Source organism: Thermobia domestica, chromosome 12, assembly GCF_964235325.1.
Source record: "Thermobia domestica chromosome 12, izTheDome1.hap1.1, whole genome shotgun sequence".
Lineage (NCBI taxonomy): Eukaryota > Metazoa > Arthropoda > Insecta > Zygentoma > Lepismatidae > Thermobia > Thermobia domestica.
In genome coordinates, this window is record NC_137465.1 from 160,704,165 (window position 1) to 160,720,416 (window position 16,252).

At 35.1% G+C, this 16,252-nt stretch overlaps 1 protein-coding gene across 1 annotated transcript in view; it reads left to right on the top strand.

Moving 5' to 3' along the window:
* Positions 1-640: 640 nt before the first annotated feature.
* Positions 641-16,252, top strand: part of LOC145666787 (facilitated trehalose transporter Tret1-like) — a 66,035-nt gene continuing 50,423 nt past the window's right edge. The window contains exon 1 of the mRNA XM_081734345.1: positions 641-869. Coding sequence (XP_081590471.1) covers positions 786-869 — 84 coding nt within the window. The 5' untranslated portion in view covers positions 641-785. The remainder of the gene's footprint in view (positions 870-16,252) is intronic.

A 16,252-nucleotide genomic window follows, 5' to 3' on the forward strand; every position in this document is an offset into this window, starting at 1 on the left:
AAGGGCGGCAAGAAAACTGAACAATCATGTCGTATGCAATTTCATTCAATATCGAAATTAAAAAGCAAGGCAAAGTAATTTAATGTTTTAGATTATTAGTTACCGAAAAATAACCAACTTTTGGGAGTCATAAAAATTTCCATGACATTTGTTTTCTTCCTTTCACTTTGTTTTGGTCACTAAATCTTGAACCATGGACTTTCCTTCACACATGTCTGCTAATACTGTTATATAGAGTTTTTGATAAGACTGATAAGATTTGAAAGTATGCCCCCCTGCAAGTGAAGCTATTTCAATGAGGACGTAGGAAAATTCCCAGACCCACCCCCTTTCTTTATCTCTAATCTCTAGAAGTTGACCTACGACACAACCCGAAACAGATGGTACCAAATAATAATAATAATAATAAAAAGATAGTTCAGAGTGACTCATGAACTGTCAAAAGTTCTTATCCCTTAGACGTTGGTGTTGTTTATGTAAGGATTCAAGAACTATAAACGAGGGTGTGGGGGTGGTTAGAAACAAGGGGGGAAATGATAGAATTCAATAAAATGACGAAAGGTCAAGCCCCCTTATTGGACAATTTCAAATACCAACAAATAAATTCCATTATTTGCCTTTCCCTGTACACTGTTATTGGTTAGTCTCCCACAGGAATTCCGACAACGCGAGCAATATTTAGAAACTTAAAGATTAACGCATCTCTTTCTGTTACCTGCATGGAACGAAACAAGAAACATATACCTTAGTGTAGTGAATTAGTGTATATACATTATAATAGAATCATGCAGTGGATAGCATATATCGGTGCTGTTACAGTACACGTACTTTCCAATTATTCGAATTTGAGCTCTCGAACTCGATCAATGGTAAGATATGAATGATTTTTTTTTCTACTTCAACTTTTTACATAATAAGATTTGTTAGATCAGTTCCTTTAACCTTTTGTCTACTTGAAACATCATAGGATATAAATAATGCTCTGAAAAATATCAATTAAAAGATATTGATTAATGATAGTTTTAGGATATTATATCTTATTAATCATAGGGAATATTGACGTCTTGCTAGTGCAGAAGGATTTATAGCGAAATATTTTAGTATCAGTTTCATTTTAACAGGATTACGAAGCTCTTCCTGTTGTCCACAAATGATACTTTCTTTAAAGCCATAAAAAGTATTCTTTTTTTTTTGAAAAAAACACAGCCACAGCCACACACACACACACACACACACACACACACACACACACACACACACACACACACACACACACACACACACACACATACATACATACACATACACAAATAAACGTTCTGTGCATCGAACCCGGGTATGGTTTCGATGCATTTTGTAGCACATAATCCAAATTTCGAAACCCCAGGTCGATTAACCGTGCCAATTTCTTTCTATGGGGGAAAACTTAGGGAATTTGAATAGGGAGGATACACGTAACACAGCCATGCAAAAAAAAAAAAAAAAAAAAAAGAAAAAAAAAGTTCAGAGGACCCCAATGTATAGATTGTATGTATTTTGTTACCATGGAGTCGGCTGAACAGAACCTTTCTTTTTGTATCGATGTGTTACGTGTATCCTCCCTATCCAAATTCCCTAAGTTTTCCCCCCATAAAAATAAATTGACACAGTTAATCGTCCTGGGATTTTGAAATTTGGATTCTGTGTAACAAAATACATAAAATCTATGTATCCTGGGGTTCGCTGCACAGAACTTAAATTTTCTATTTGTGTGTGGCTATGTTATTTTATTCAGTTTTATATCAATTGGTATACAGATATATCTCATGTTTTGAAATTTCATTTGTTCATTATACGTCACTGCTACCGTAGAAATTTGTACTCAATATAGCTCAGTGATTGAACTTCTTCTTCTTCTTCTTCTTCTTCTTCGGCTGACGACGTACTTTAGTGAATGCTCACAACATCGCGACACACTTAGATTACATGCAATATTATCGATTTATATACAGTTCGAGCTCGATAACTCGAATTCCTTGATAAATCGAGATTTTTTCCCACATTCACTTGAACTCTTTATACCACTCAAAATAACCCCTGTAAGTCGAATGCTTAAAAATTACAACCTCGATAAGTCGACTTCTAAGGGTTTCATAATCACATTCAAAAACCTTGCTAACTCGAACTTTTGTATTTACGAGACTCTACGAGTCGAAGTTTACCTCTCTAAATCGAATTTCTCTTCATGTGACCTCAATAACTCGAAACTATAGCTCTTTCTTGTACGTAATTATAATTGTTACTAGTCCTGTTATTGTTGCTAATGTGTACTCTAATTGTGTTTTAATTATGTCTAGTATTTAATTCTTACTAGTCATCTTATTTAATTTAAAGAATTTTTACAATTTCGAGTTATAGAGATAGAATGAATGAAACTTCGAGTTATAGATCTATAGTCCCTTTTCATTAAGGACCCGGAACCTCGGTATCTCGAGTTTTGTTGTGGCTACCTTGATAACTTGAACCTTGACTACTCGAAAAACTCGGTAACTCAAATTTTTAACTATTCCCTTTAGCTTTGTGATGCCGATGTCCCACTGTATATATTAGCTGAAATGGCCTGGCCTGAATAAATGAGAGCAAAAAGAATGTTTTTCTACAACCATCCTATTACCCGCGCGTTTATCCTGTGCTGTTATGTAAGCTTACAATACCAAAACGTAAAGCCGGTTGCGTAGAGGCCATGCATTCTTAGAATTCAGTAAAAAAAAAAAAAAGTTTTCACTTCCTGAAAAATCCCTCCCGATTTAAAAATTTATAAAAGGGCTTCGTCCAGGATTAGATGTAGTGAAGATGTATCTACCAAATTTGTTGGTTTTAAGTGACTCCTTTCTATCCGAAATCCTGCCCATAGACACACACACACAATCAATTCTTAGGCCCGTTAGTTCGATATACGCGTATAACAATCAATAGTATTGTATTATTAATCATTATACAGGCTGCGGAGGAATAACACTACCAAACTCATTATATCAAACAAACAAACAAACAAAACGTTCTAATAAATATAGCCTAAAAAGCACCTCCTTTCAGAGTTATAAACCGGTGAAAACGAAAAAAAAAAAGCTTTTTAAAACGTTATGTTTTGAAAAACTATGGGAAATATTTTGCAAGCAGTTCAAGAAATTACACAAGAACTACTATGCACTCTTTCTAAATATCCATGTTTTACAATTTTCCAGTACCGGTGAAATGAATGCTCAATTAGTACCTCGTACCTTAACTTCCATAATACAATTCGTTGCGCTAGTATAGCAGGATTGTGAAACATGGGTTTTTAGATCAATCACATACTAGTTCGTGTGTAATTTCTTCACTAGCTTGCGATAGGCCCGATAGTTTTCGCGTTTTGAAAAGTGATTTTTCAGTAATTTCAGGAGGTTTATAACTGAAAAGAGGCGTTATTCCACACGTGTTTATTAGATTTTTTAAATATATATATATATATATATATATATATATATATATATATATATATATATATATAACGAGTCATCTCCCGTAGTTTGGTGGTATTATTTTTCAGCAGCCTGATTGATTAATACTATAGTACTATTAAGACTTACGTGTAATGAATTCAAGGTCCTCAAAATTTATTTTAATTTATTATTAAAGACTTGTAGTAAAAAACAATTTGCGTCGTACATAGTCTGGATATATAAAGTTTTTGTACAGCATAAAATTTACTTTAAATTCTAAAATTTCGCAACACAGTCAGTGGCGGATCTAGGAGGTAAACACTAGTGGCACCTAGTACCCAGACTATGATAGATATATCATGAATTTACTATAAACTTTCAGGAATATATAAATAATAGCTAGATAATTTTTGTAATTAAAAAAAATGGGGCCTAGGCCCCCCGGCCCCGGGCTGGATCCGCCACTGAACATACTAGACGGTGCTGCTGAGGATGCTGCTTAACACGTCTGCTAGGGAAGCCGCAGAACAACCTATGCTATCTGATGCTTATTTCTTATTATGGGTCAATATCTGAAAAAAATGCATTTGTTAGGAAAGTACGTCCGGGAAAATGAATCTATGTTACCTTTTAATTTCGATAGTTACATGACGGAAGTAAGAGTAACTTTTGGAAATATGAAGTCGAAATCAGACTCTTCTAACTGTAACTCAAGTATGCTAATTTTGCTACAGGCTATTCAATAGATTTTTATCTTAACACACGAGTATGTACATATATACTTGTGTGTTAAGATATTGTATATATGCAAATCAAGCACATTTCCCTTTGTTCATTTTCACCTTAACAAAGCAAATTTTTCTTACTCGTGATAAAATGTGTTTTCATAACCTTTATCTATCAAAAAAAAAAAAAAATCAATATGTTCTACATTTGCTGATTTACCCTGTAATGAATCTCACATAAGGCTTACGTATATTTGTATAAATAATATTTTCGTAATTTGCTATTTTTAAGTGAAGCGTGTCGTTTTTGACCTCACAGAACACATTATCTTGAATAATACTACCGGTATACATATTTTTCTTCTATTTTTCCCCGCTAGCAGCAATTTTTAGCTTAGATCTTACATAAATTGTAGATTTGTGTGAAGTATACTTCTCTTATGTGTAACGCACACGATATTTTCTTTATTTGTTGTATCAAATTTGTTGTGTTCGTGGACAGAAAGATTATTAAAAGACTAGTTCAGTGTACGAGGGAATCAAGTCCATTTTTTTGGTCATTTTTTTACATATTTCGTATTTAAGGTGTCTATATCTGAGCTTCCTTTCAGAGCTTAAAAGATTCAGGTTCAGATATTGTAGTTAAGAGTCTTCATCCCGGCGAAATTAAAATACCGCTAATTTTACAGTAATTATGTGATATCTCCAAATAGAGAAAAGATAATCGAAATGTGGAAAAAGAGCGCCCTAGACAATAATATTTTACATGAGAAACCGTTATCTCGACTCACTTATCTGCTTTCGATTTCGAGCCATTTTGAAAATCAGCATTTATTTTCGCGTTTCTAAACAGCTGAAAACGGAAAGCCACTAGGTGACTTGTGATAACGGTACCTCACGCAAAATAATATTGTCTAGGGCGCTCTTGTTCCATATTTCAATTATCTTTTATCTATTTGAAGATATCACATAATTACTGTAAAATTAGCGGTATTTTAATTTCGCCGGGATGAAGACTCTTAACTCTTATAATGTTAAAAAGAAAAATGTAGAATTTTCCATTTATTTAACCTTACCTTACAACTTCATGTATCTTTTTCTCACAACTTTGGTAATTGCACTTGATTTGATTATGCTCTGGGCGCCCCAAGTGAAAAGAAATAAAATTCGGAAACTTAACATCTGGTAAGGAACAAAACTAACAAGTCGCTTTTGATATTCGTGCTCTGGACGGTGATGCATGGTCGGTATATCGACCTTACCCATATATACCCGTAAACGTTTGTTTTCCTGACCAAACATCACACCCAAATATAAATAACCGTACTTCGCTCATTTGTATTTCAAATATTTCTCTGTATAGGAAGTTAATCGATAAATTATTTACAAGATCACTTTGAGTGTTTAAAACGACTATTCCATCTGAATTACTTTTACCCTTTTAATCGGGCCATATATACTGTACGTATATGTGACTATATATACACACAGAGTGTTACAATAATGTGTCACAATTTTTTGAGGACAGATTCCTCACATCAACATAAGAAAAACGTTCGTATGGACATGTGCTCAAAGATGGATAGTTTCGTAGTTACAGAGTGCCGAAAACGTGAAAACAAGTGAACTTTAAAAGTTCATAGCTCCACTACTATGGCACCTATCGTAGTCATGTCAAGACATCACTGAGGAACTGGTATGTGAACTATCCAAATATCCATATATAAGAATGCTCCAGTACTTGCACACCAATTTCTAGAGAGATAGGTGGAGAGTGATCAAGTACACCAATACAGCCTGTCTAAAAATGATTGTGCAAGTACCGGAGGTTCTGAAAAGATGGATATTTGGGTAGTTCACATACCAGTTCCTCAATGATGTCTCGACCCGACTACGATGGGTCCCATAGTAGTGGAACTATGAACTTTTTAAAGTTCACTTATTTCATGTTCTCGGCACACCATTTTTGAGCACAGGTCCATATGAACTTTTTTTTTCTTATTTTGTTTTGTTCCGAAAATACTGTGACACATTTATGCAACACCCTGTATAAGGGCAATGTGTACATAGTTAACGGTTGCCTTGATGTAGAGCATTCACCTCTGGTATAAGAGGTCCTGGTTCGATCTCCGCCCTCGTGAGTTGTAATGGACAAGATCATCATGTTCGTGGGTTTTTCCCAGACTCTCGTTTTCTCTCACATTCTCATAACTTCATGTGTGATCATTTGTTCTCATTAATTATCCGTCTCCTTTATCTTAAAGGGCTTAATCTTTGAACATATAAATAAAATTAGAAATTTCATTTCATTTCATAGCTATGTACTATATATTATCAACTGTCTTTTACAAAGATAATTATGCGAGTTCTACTGATAAGGTTTCAGACATAAGACCTTAAGATCGCAACGAAGGTAATCGAACTTTAGACCTGTCACACCAGAAAATGATCTTCACTTCTTACACTTTGAGAGCGCAGTTATTATAGTATCATCATTTGATAAACGAAATTGGGTGACATCCAATGTAAATAATAGTGTAAGTGACCACTGCATGAAGATTAAGAGATATCCTCTGAGAAAGGTCAGGTCAGGTTTCTTGGAGAAACATTAAAAATTAACTTTTGAATTGGGTGCACTTAGCGACGGTCATTGTGTCCGCTTCTATGCCCCTATTAACTTTTAACATTATGCAGCAAGGTAAGAATTAAATTTAATGCAAGTATTAATTTTAGTGCAAGCATTATTAGAGCACAGAATGAATGAATTGGTAAAACAAGAAAGTGGGAGAAAATAGGAAAACACCGAGAAAATCCCCATGCAGTAATTTACTACCAACTTTCTTGAAATGGAAGAGAACCAGAGTCCCCACTAGTAGAAGCGAGCACAAAGGAGATGTGCTGTTCAATCCTCTGATTGAACAGTGGTGGTTTCTAAGGTATGTCACATTAGTAATAATAATAATAATAATAATAATAATAATAATAATAATAATAATAATAATAATAATAATAATAATAATAATAATATTGTTACAAACAAAGGAAAGAAAACTTACCTAACGTCGAATTCTTGAATACACCTTTCTGAAGCTGTATAAAGCTTTCCTTAGTGTGCAGCGATGAAATTAATTTTTTTTACGGGTGTGACTTCCCTAAAGAGCCGCCACTGCGATTGAAGACATTTCTCTAAAGAAGGATGTAGTGGCGGTTCGTGGGAAGAAAACTTACCTCATGTCCTAATCCTTGTACAGGAAAATTTGGACGTTAAATAAGATTTTTCATCTTAGTCATAAAATTATAATTTTACCTATGCAACCTCCCTTACAAGCTGCTACTGGAGAAAAAAGGATAGAATGATTTTAAGAAGGAAATAATAAGATACACTATGTATATAGATACTCATCATTATATCTCAGCTGCAAATAATAATGAACGGGTGCTGGAACTAAAAGTTATAGTCTAAATTTGAATCATTAAAAAACAAATAATTGAAAATTTCAAGTTCACAATTTTAAGTTACTGATATATAGCTATTACATAAAATACATCAAGAAACCAAATAATAATAATATTACTAATAAAAGAACAACGTGCGTAACCTACGCAAATGAATCTTTCTATCTTTGGAGTTTAATTTTGCAATATTAGCGATAGAGAAAAGAAGGAGTTAAAAACAAAGTTGTTGTCAATATCATAAGCAAAATTAATTTGCTCACGTTTTTGTACACATTTGTTTATAATGATAGAATTTATTTGCGGCACGTTTGATAAAATGAAAAACGCTCACTCGTAGTGGAGAATAGTTTACATCATTGACGTCAAAGCTTGTAAGGAAAACATATAATATGTTTTAGTTGCAAATTAAGTTGCCGTTACACGTGAGACTAAGATAACATGAACAAATAAATAAGTTCAATATTGTATTTATTTACGAAACACATAGGAAGTATACATGTATTTTCAGATTTCAAGAAATACAGTTTTGGGTTAGAATGTTCTGTTTTGTATTCTGAATACTTTTCGGGGCCGCGGTGGCTCAGTGGTAGAGCTTTCACTTCTGGTGCCTGGGGTGCCTCGTTCGATCCCAGCTCGCGCAAAGTTAGCCTTGTGATGGACAAACACCGTGTTCGTCTGTTTTCTTGAGATTCTCCCGTTTTCTTTCACTTTCTTCCTCACACCACATCATTCATTTCTCATCATCACCGTCTCCTTCAGCCTAGCTAGCATAAGCGTGGAACATGAAACTTAAAGATTTCATTATCATTTCTGAATACTTTTTCGATGGATACTTTTACGTTTCTGTTATTCATAAAAACTGGCATTTTTCTAGTAATTATAATATGAACAAAAACACCAGGGGTGCAAAAAGTGCAGCCAAGTTCGTCAGCCTCAAAAAGTGTTGAGATGAGGATGGATGAGCCAAGTTCCTTGGCCACTGCATCTGAAAGGAACACTGGAACTTGGCGCAAGGTGTCTAACATATTCGAATACATTAAGATGTCTGTTCCTAGTTTCACGGCCGGGGCATTTCAGCCCTAAGACTAGTGGTGACCCCCAAATCCACCACGCTCACAAAAGCTCGTTAACATCATTTACTTTGACACTTCGAGGAGGAATATAAGTTTTCCTTGTCTGGGTTTCGAACCACCAATCTTACTGCAGTATACTGTATATGTGCCTTAGCGCATTAGCAAAGTTAATATTCCTAAGGTTGATGGTGGTCCCAAACCCACCACGCCCACCACCACTATCCCTAAGATTCCTTAACATCATTTTCCTTGACACCTCGCGCCAAGTTCCAGTGTTCCTTTCAGATGCCGTGGCCAAGGAACTTGGCTCACCCATCCTCATCTCAACACTTTTTGAGGCTGACGAACTTGGCTGCACTTTTTGCACCCCTGGTGTTTTTGTTCATATTTCACTTCTTTTTGTAGTTCACCATGTCAATATCGTATATTGGAATTCTCAATTGTGGCATATTGCTGGATTTAAATTTAAAGTTGTACATTTTTAAAGGAGTCATAATGTGTCACATACAACATTAGTTCCCAAGGGCTCTCCCACCGGGAATCGAACCCAAGACCTGTACAAGAAAGGCGCACATGCTAGCCACTAGAACAGCGGGGAGGATTTATTCTATTAAATATCTGTCAGAGTGTTATGTCCAAACGAGATTCCAATTCATTTACCCGAACTACAAAATCACGATCGCTAACATCTCATTTTTCATTATCTAAATACGAAGAGTATCAACAGGCCCCAAAACCATTGATGTTGAATCCTCGCTGCTACATCACTAGACATAGTTGGTGTTTCAATATACCTAGTTGTTCTCTACCTTTTCAGATTGCGAAATTACGGAGTTCATTACATGACGCGCATTTTGTGCAGTTTCATACTGCCTCGGGTTTTCCTTCCAATGATATATACCTTTCAAATAGCTTGTAAACTTAATAATATTTGCCACCAACATATCCTAACTATATATAAAACTACATGAACTGACATAAATTAAAGGGGTGCTTCCGGTTGACGTGGAAAGTTGAAATGATGAAAGGGGTGAAAAATTTTCCCATGTTATTTAAATGTTTATTTATTTATTTTTTTTACATATAATCTCATGTTTTAGGAACTTGGAATTGGAATAAAAGATTGAAATTCGGTATGCTTGTACGTTTTCATTAGTATTACGTAAGTAAATCAGTAAAAATAAACAATTCCAACTTTAGAGTGGTTTTATGGGGAACTGAAAAATCTTTCCCATGGTACGTATTTATATGGGATACCTTTTACACCTCAAATTTATACGGCACTTCCTGTAGAGCTACAATGATTAAATTTGACGTGATTGTAGTTTTTCGAAACTAACCGACAGAAAAATTGCCAAATGTGAATATTTTTAATTTTTAGGGAGTCTAAAGGGGAGATGAAGAAATTCCCCATTCTATTTAAATAGGCCTTTTTTTGGACCTTAATCTCATATTTTAGGTACTTGAAATTGGAATACAAACGTGAAATTCGGTATGCTTCAACGTTTTCGTTAGTATTACCTAAGTAAGTCAGTAAAAATGAAAATATCCAAATTTAGAGTGGTTTTACGGTGAACAGAAAAACCTTTTTCATGTTATTTATAATGGACGTCTTCTACACCCCAAAATGTTTAGGCACTTCCGACAGGGTTAGAATGATGAAATTTGGCACGATTGCAGTCTCCCGGGACTAACCAACAGGAAAATTGCTAAAATTGAATATTTTTAATTTTTAAGGAGTCTAAAGGGAGATGAAGAAATCACCATGTTATTTAAATAGGCGTTTTCCTGGAATACAAAATCTTATAGTTGAAATAGGAAAAGAAACTTGAAACTCGGGGATTGTAAGCTTAAGAGGTGTGAGGAAGTAGGACGAACAAAGGCGAGGGTGTGGGGGCGAATCTCCGAAGGACAAATTCAGGAAATATGAAGAGCAAAGGCACGAAATTCACTGTTGATGAAAAGGCTGATACGTACGAGATTTTCACTCTGTTCACAGATAGGGACACGAAGCATCAAGAACATTTTTACATAACGACTGTGGTAACTATAATATAACTCGTGGTACCAATATATTTACGAAATCGGTTACATTTTGTTGCTAGTCTCACATAAATTCGAACAATTGGATTTCTCATTTCTTCGAAAACTTCATTAATTTTAAACATTTTCACCTCTACATTATCTTACTTATCAAATTAATTTCAGTATCTATTTAATACCAATGACTGTAATAAAGGTAAAATATTCACCGAAAAAAGACCAAATATTGGCTTTCCTTGTCTGGGTTTCCAACCACGAAATTTACGGCATATGTACGTGTCTTAGCCCACGGTTTTAAAAGTTAACTGATTTACAGAACGTGCCTCATTAACTTGCTTAACTACTTATTACTAGCTTTCACTTATTTTACTCGCACACTGAGAAAAACTGTATGTGGCGTACGTAAAAACGTTTGTTACATGTGTAAATCCTGTAGTTTTTGGACTTAACGTACAATAATCGTATAACTGAAAAAGTATATTTGAACGTACTTTCCGTATAAGTGTTCCGAATAAACGTACTTTCCACACGAACGAAAAGACTGTATGTAGGCGGTCAGGATCTCACATACAGATGGCCGTATGTAACTTATAGCTGACATACGTAATGTACGGAAGACTGTTAGATGCCAGACATCCTGCAACGACATTGTGTAACATCTAAGCGGGAAAGAGGGCAGTACGTATGTAGCATATGGATAACGTATGTTAAGTATTGATTTCTGTAGTAAACATAAGGATCCCGTATATTTGTACACTATACCGCTATCCGGATAACGGATTTTTCTCAGTGACCTTAGCTCATTTTTCTATTAACCTAGAACGACAGGGACACGAACACAGAAACATCGAGGAGAGATAAGATTCCAAAGACTCTTCCACCGGGAATCTAACCCAGGACCCCATACACCAAAGGCGCACGTGGTAGCCAATAGACCAGCGAGGAGGGCAGCAACTCGACCACTCGAACAATTGACAACACTATCACTATGCACATGATGTGTTCAATAACGGAATCGTTCCCGATTTCTGATTGTAAGGACAGTTTTTTCCTAATAAAAAAAATTCCTTAGCAAATTCCTCAAATTTCATTTTCAAGCCGTCATAGTGTACCTTTATGGAGAGTTTCACATTTTTATCTCATTAAGAAGTACCTAATGGCTATGGACAGTTTTTCGCCCATAAAAATTCCCGTAGTACATTCCTTAAATTTGAAACCTTTACTTACACAGGTCATTACATAAGGTAGGTGCCATTATGCAGAATTTCAATTCTCTATCTCATTTGGAAGCACCTAATCAATGATGAGTGAGTGAATGAACCGATCTCTGTTGAGTAAGGACAATTTTTCGCCCATAGAAAATTCCATAGCACATTCCTTAAATTTCTGATATTTTTCATATTCAAGCCATTATAAGCTACCTTCGTGTAGACATTCACATCTTCATCTCATTGGGAAGCACTTAATGGCTACAAAAATTTTTTCTTCTATAAAAATTTCCCATAGTACATTCGTCATATTTCGGACTTTTTCTATACTCAGGTCATTATAAGATAACTTTATGCAAAGTTTCAAGTTTCTATCTCATTGGGAAGTACCTAATCAATTTGATGAGCGAGTGAGTGATACGATTTTTTTCCTGGCTAAGCACAGTTTTTTGCCCATAAAAAATTCCCATAGCACATTAATCACATTTCGGACTTTTCCTGTACTCTAGTCATTATAGGGTGCTTCTATGCAAAGTTTCGCGTCTATACCTCATTGGGAAGTACCTAATCAATCTGATGATTGAGAGAATGAAACGATTTCTACTTGGCTAAGAACAGTTTTTCGCCAATAAAAAATTTCTCATAACACATGCCACACATTTCAGAATTTTTCTATGCTCAAGTCATTATAGGGTAAATCTATGCAAAGTTTCACGTTTCTATCTCATTGGGAAGTACCTAATCAATTTGATGACGGGGAGAATGAACCGATTTGTGTTAGACTAAGGACATTTTTCGCCCATAAATAACTCCCATAGCACATTCCTCACATTTCGGATTTTTCCCACATTCAAGTAATTTATAATATACCTTTATGCAGAGTTTCACGTCTCTATCCCATTGGGAAGTACCTAATTAACTTGATAAGTGAATGAGTGAAACGATTTCTTGCTTGGCTAAGGACAGTTTTTTGCCTATAAAAACTTTCCCATTGTACATTCCTTAAATTTCGGACTTTTTCATACTCACCGTCAGGTCATTATAAGGTACCATTGTGCAGAGTTTCAAGTCTCTGTCTCATTAGGAAGTACCTAATCAATTTGATGAGTGAGTGAGTGAAACGATTTTTTTCCTGGCTAAGGACATTTTTTTGCCCATAAAAATTTCCCATAGTACATTCCTCAGATTTCGGACTTTTTCCATACTCAAGTCGTTATAAGGTACCTTTTTGCAAAGTTTCACGTCTCTATCCCATTGGCAAGTACCTAATCTTTTTGATCAGTGAGCGAGTGAATCGATTTTTTTCCTGGCTAAGGACAGTTTTTTGCCTATAAAAACTTTCCCATTGTACATTCCTCAAATTTCGGACTTTTTCCATACTCAAGTCATTATAAGGTACCTTTGTGCAGAGTTTCACGTCTCTGTCTCATTAAAAAGTACGTAATCAATTTGATGAGTGAGTGAGTGAATCGATTTTTTTCTGGCTAAGGACAGTTTTTTGACCATAAAAAATTTCCCATAGCACATTCCTTAGATTTCGAACTTTTTCCATACTCAAGTTATTGTAGGGTACATTTATGCAAAGTTTTAAGTTTCTATCTCATTGGAAAGTACCTTATCAATTTGATGAGTGAGTGAGTGAAACGATTTTTTTTCCTGCCTAAGGACAGTTTTTTGCCCATAAAAAAATTCCCATAGCACATTCCTCAGATTTCGGACTCTTTACATACTCATGTCGTTACAGGGTACCTCTTTGCAAAGTTTCAAGTTTCTATCTCATTGGGAAGTACGTAATCAATTTGATGAGTGAGTGAGTGAAACGATTTTTTTCCTGGCTAAGGACAGTTTTTTTGCCCATAATAATTTCCCTAAGTACATTCCTCATATTTCGGACTTTTTCCATACTCAGGTTATTATAGGGTACCTTTATGCAAAGTTTCAAGTTTCTATCTCATTGGAAAGTACCTAATCAATTTGTTGAGTGAGTGAGTGAATCGATTTCTTGCTTCGCTAAGGACAGTTTTTTGCCTATAAAAACTTTTCCATAGAACATTCTTCAAATTTCGGACTTTTTCCATACTCAAGTCATTGTAAGGTATCTTTGTTCAGAGTTTCAGGTTTCTCTCTCGTTGGAAAGAACCTAATCAATTTGATGGGTGAGTGAGTGAAACGATTTTATTCCTGCCTAAGGACAGTTTTTTGCCCATAAAAAATTTCCCATAGCATATTCTTCAGATTTCGGACTTTTTCCATACTCAAGTTATTGTAGGGTACATTTATGCAAAGTTTTAAGTATCTATCTCATTGGGAAGTACCTAATCAATTTGATGAGTGAGTGAGTGAAACGATTTTTTTCCTGCCTAAGGACAGTTTTTTGTCCATAAAAATTTTCCCATAGCACATTCCTCAGATTTCGGACCTTTTTCATACTCATGTTATTTTAGGGTACCTTTATGCAAAGTTTCAGGTTTCTATCTCATTGGGAAGTACCTAATCAATTTGATGAGTGAGTGAGTGAAACGATTTTTTTCTGGCTAAGGACAGTTTTTTGCCCATAAAAGATTTCCCATAGCACATTCCTCAGATTTCGGACGTTTGTCGTACTCAAGTTATTGTAGGGTACCTTTATGCAAAGTTTCAAGTTTCTATATCATTGGGAAGTACCTAATCAATTTGATGAGTGAGTGAGTGAAACGATTTTTTTCCTGGCTAAGGACAGTTTTTTGCCCATAAAAGATTTCCCATATCACATTCCTCAGATTTCGGACGTTTTTCATACTCAAGATATTGTAGGGTACCTTTATGCAAAGTTTCAAGTTTCTATATCAATGGGAAGTACCTAATCAATTTGATGAGTGAGTGAGTGAAACGATTTTTTTCTGGCTAAGGACAGTTTTTTTGCCCATAAAAGATTTCCCGTAGCACATTACTCAGATTTCGGACTTTTTTCGTACTCAAATTGTTATAGGGTACATTTATGCAAAGTTTCACGTTTCTATCTCATTGAAAAGTACCTAATCAATTTGATGAGTGAGTCAGTGAGTCAGTGAGCCTAAAAACTGCATATTTTGGGGGTCCAGTACTCGAATATGGTTGAAGGTAGGAATGTGAGATTTGGCTCATGAGTACATCTGTGGTATATCTCCTTACATTCTAAATTTCATGTTTCTACCCTTAATAAAATCGTTTTTACAAAGCCTCGAAATCGGCGATTTTACCCAAAACTCTTGTTCGTGTATAATATGCCTACGGCAGTGCAGGCCAGTTTTCGTATTTTTCGCGGAACTTGGCTGTCATGCACTGCCGTGCATGTTGATTTTATTTCTTAGACTTTGGAGTTGGAGAAGAAATCAGTTTTCCTTTTAGGTCTCAATCTGAATTTTTTCCTTAGTGTTTAAGGAAAAATTCTAGTTATTGTTGTCCAATTATCGAGGACCAAAGTAAATGTCTTCACATGACATTAGCACCTCTATAGCTTTCCTTACATTGGTAACTTCTGTAACTACTTTATCGCAAAATAAATTGGTCCAAACATGAAACATTTATGAATTAACATATTCTAGAATCCACTATAAAAGATGGTAGCTGAATATGAAACACACGAAAAGAAACTAGGCTAAACTAAAGTTTACATTTTTTAATAGACTTTATATGAGGAAAACACCTCCTTCCAAAAAAAAAAAAGACCTTTTTTTCGTCTCCATTTCGAACGCATGAATTATTTAAATTCTAGATTGGTACATCAGGTACTAAATTCACTTTCTGGAAGGGTGAATTCAAGATACTAATGTTAGATTATTCAATTATTTTAAAGACAAATTCGAAGCATTCCTGTTGTGTCTATGTAGCTATTGTAAAATGATACTCTTCATATTACATGAATCAACTTCATACACAGTAATAATTATACAGACTAAATAAAAGGATTCTACAATTAACAAGGTGCCTTTTACGACATATAGTACTTTATAGTAATATATTCAATCCGGGTCTCGTTGTGCAATCCCACCTATCATTGGTGTCGTATTGGTTACCTAACCGCCTTATCAGTGCGCGAAAGATATATATCTCGTGATATGTAGTTTTCTCGATTGTCTAAATTCAAATTGCACGACAAGACAAGAAAATACTACCATGAAAAAAGAAACGAATAGATTTTTTTGTTGTTTCGGTATGCAATAAAATAACGATTACATCTCATTCTTCGTTCGGTATGGAGGACGTTTGCCCGCTGGTCTAGTGGCTAGTACATATGCCTTTGGTGCATGGGATCCCGGATTCGATTT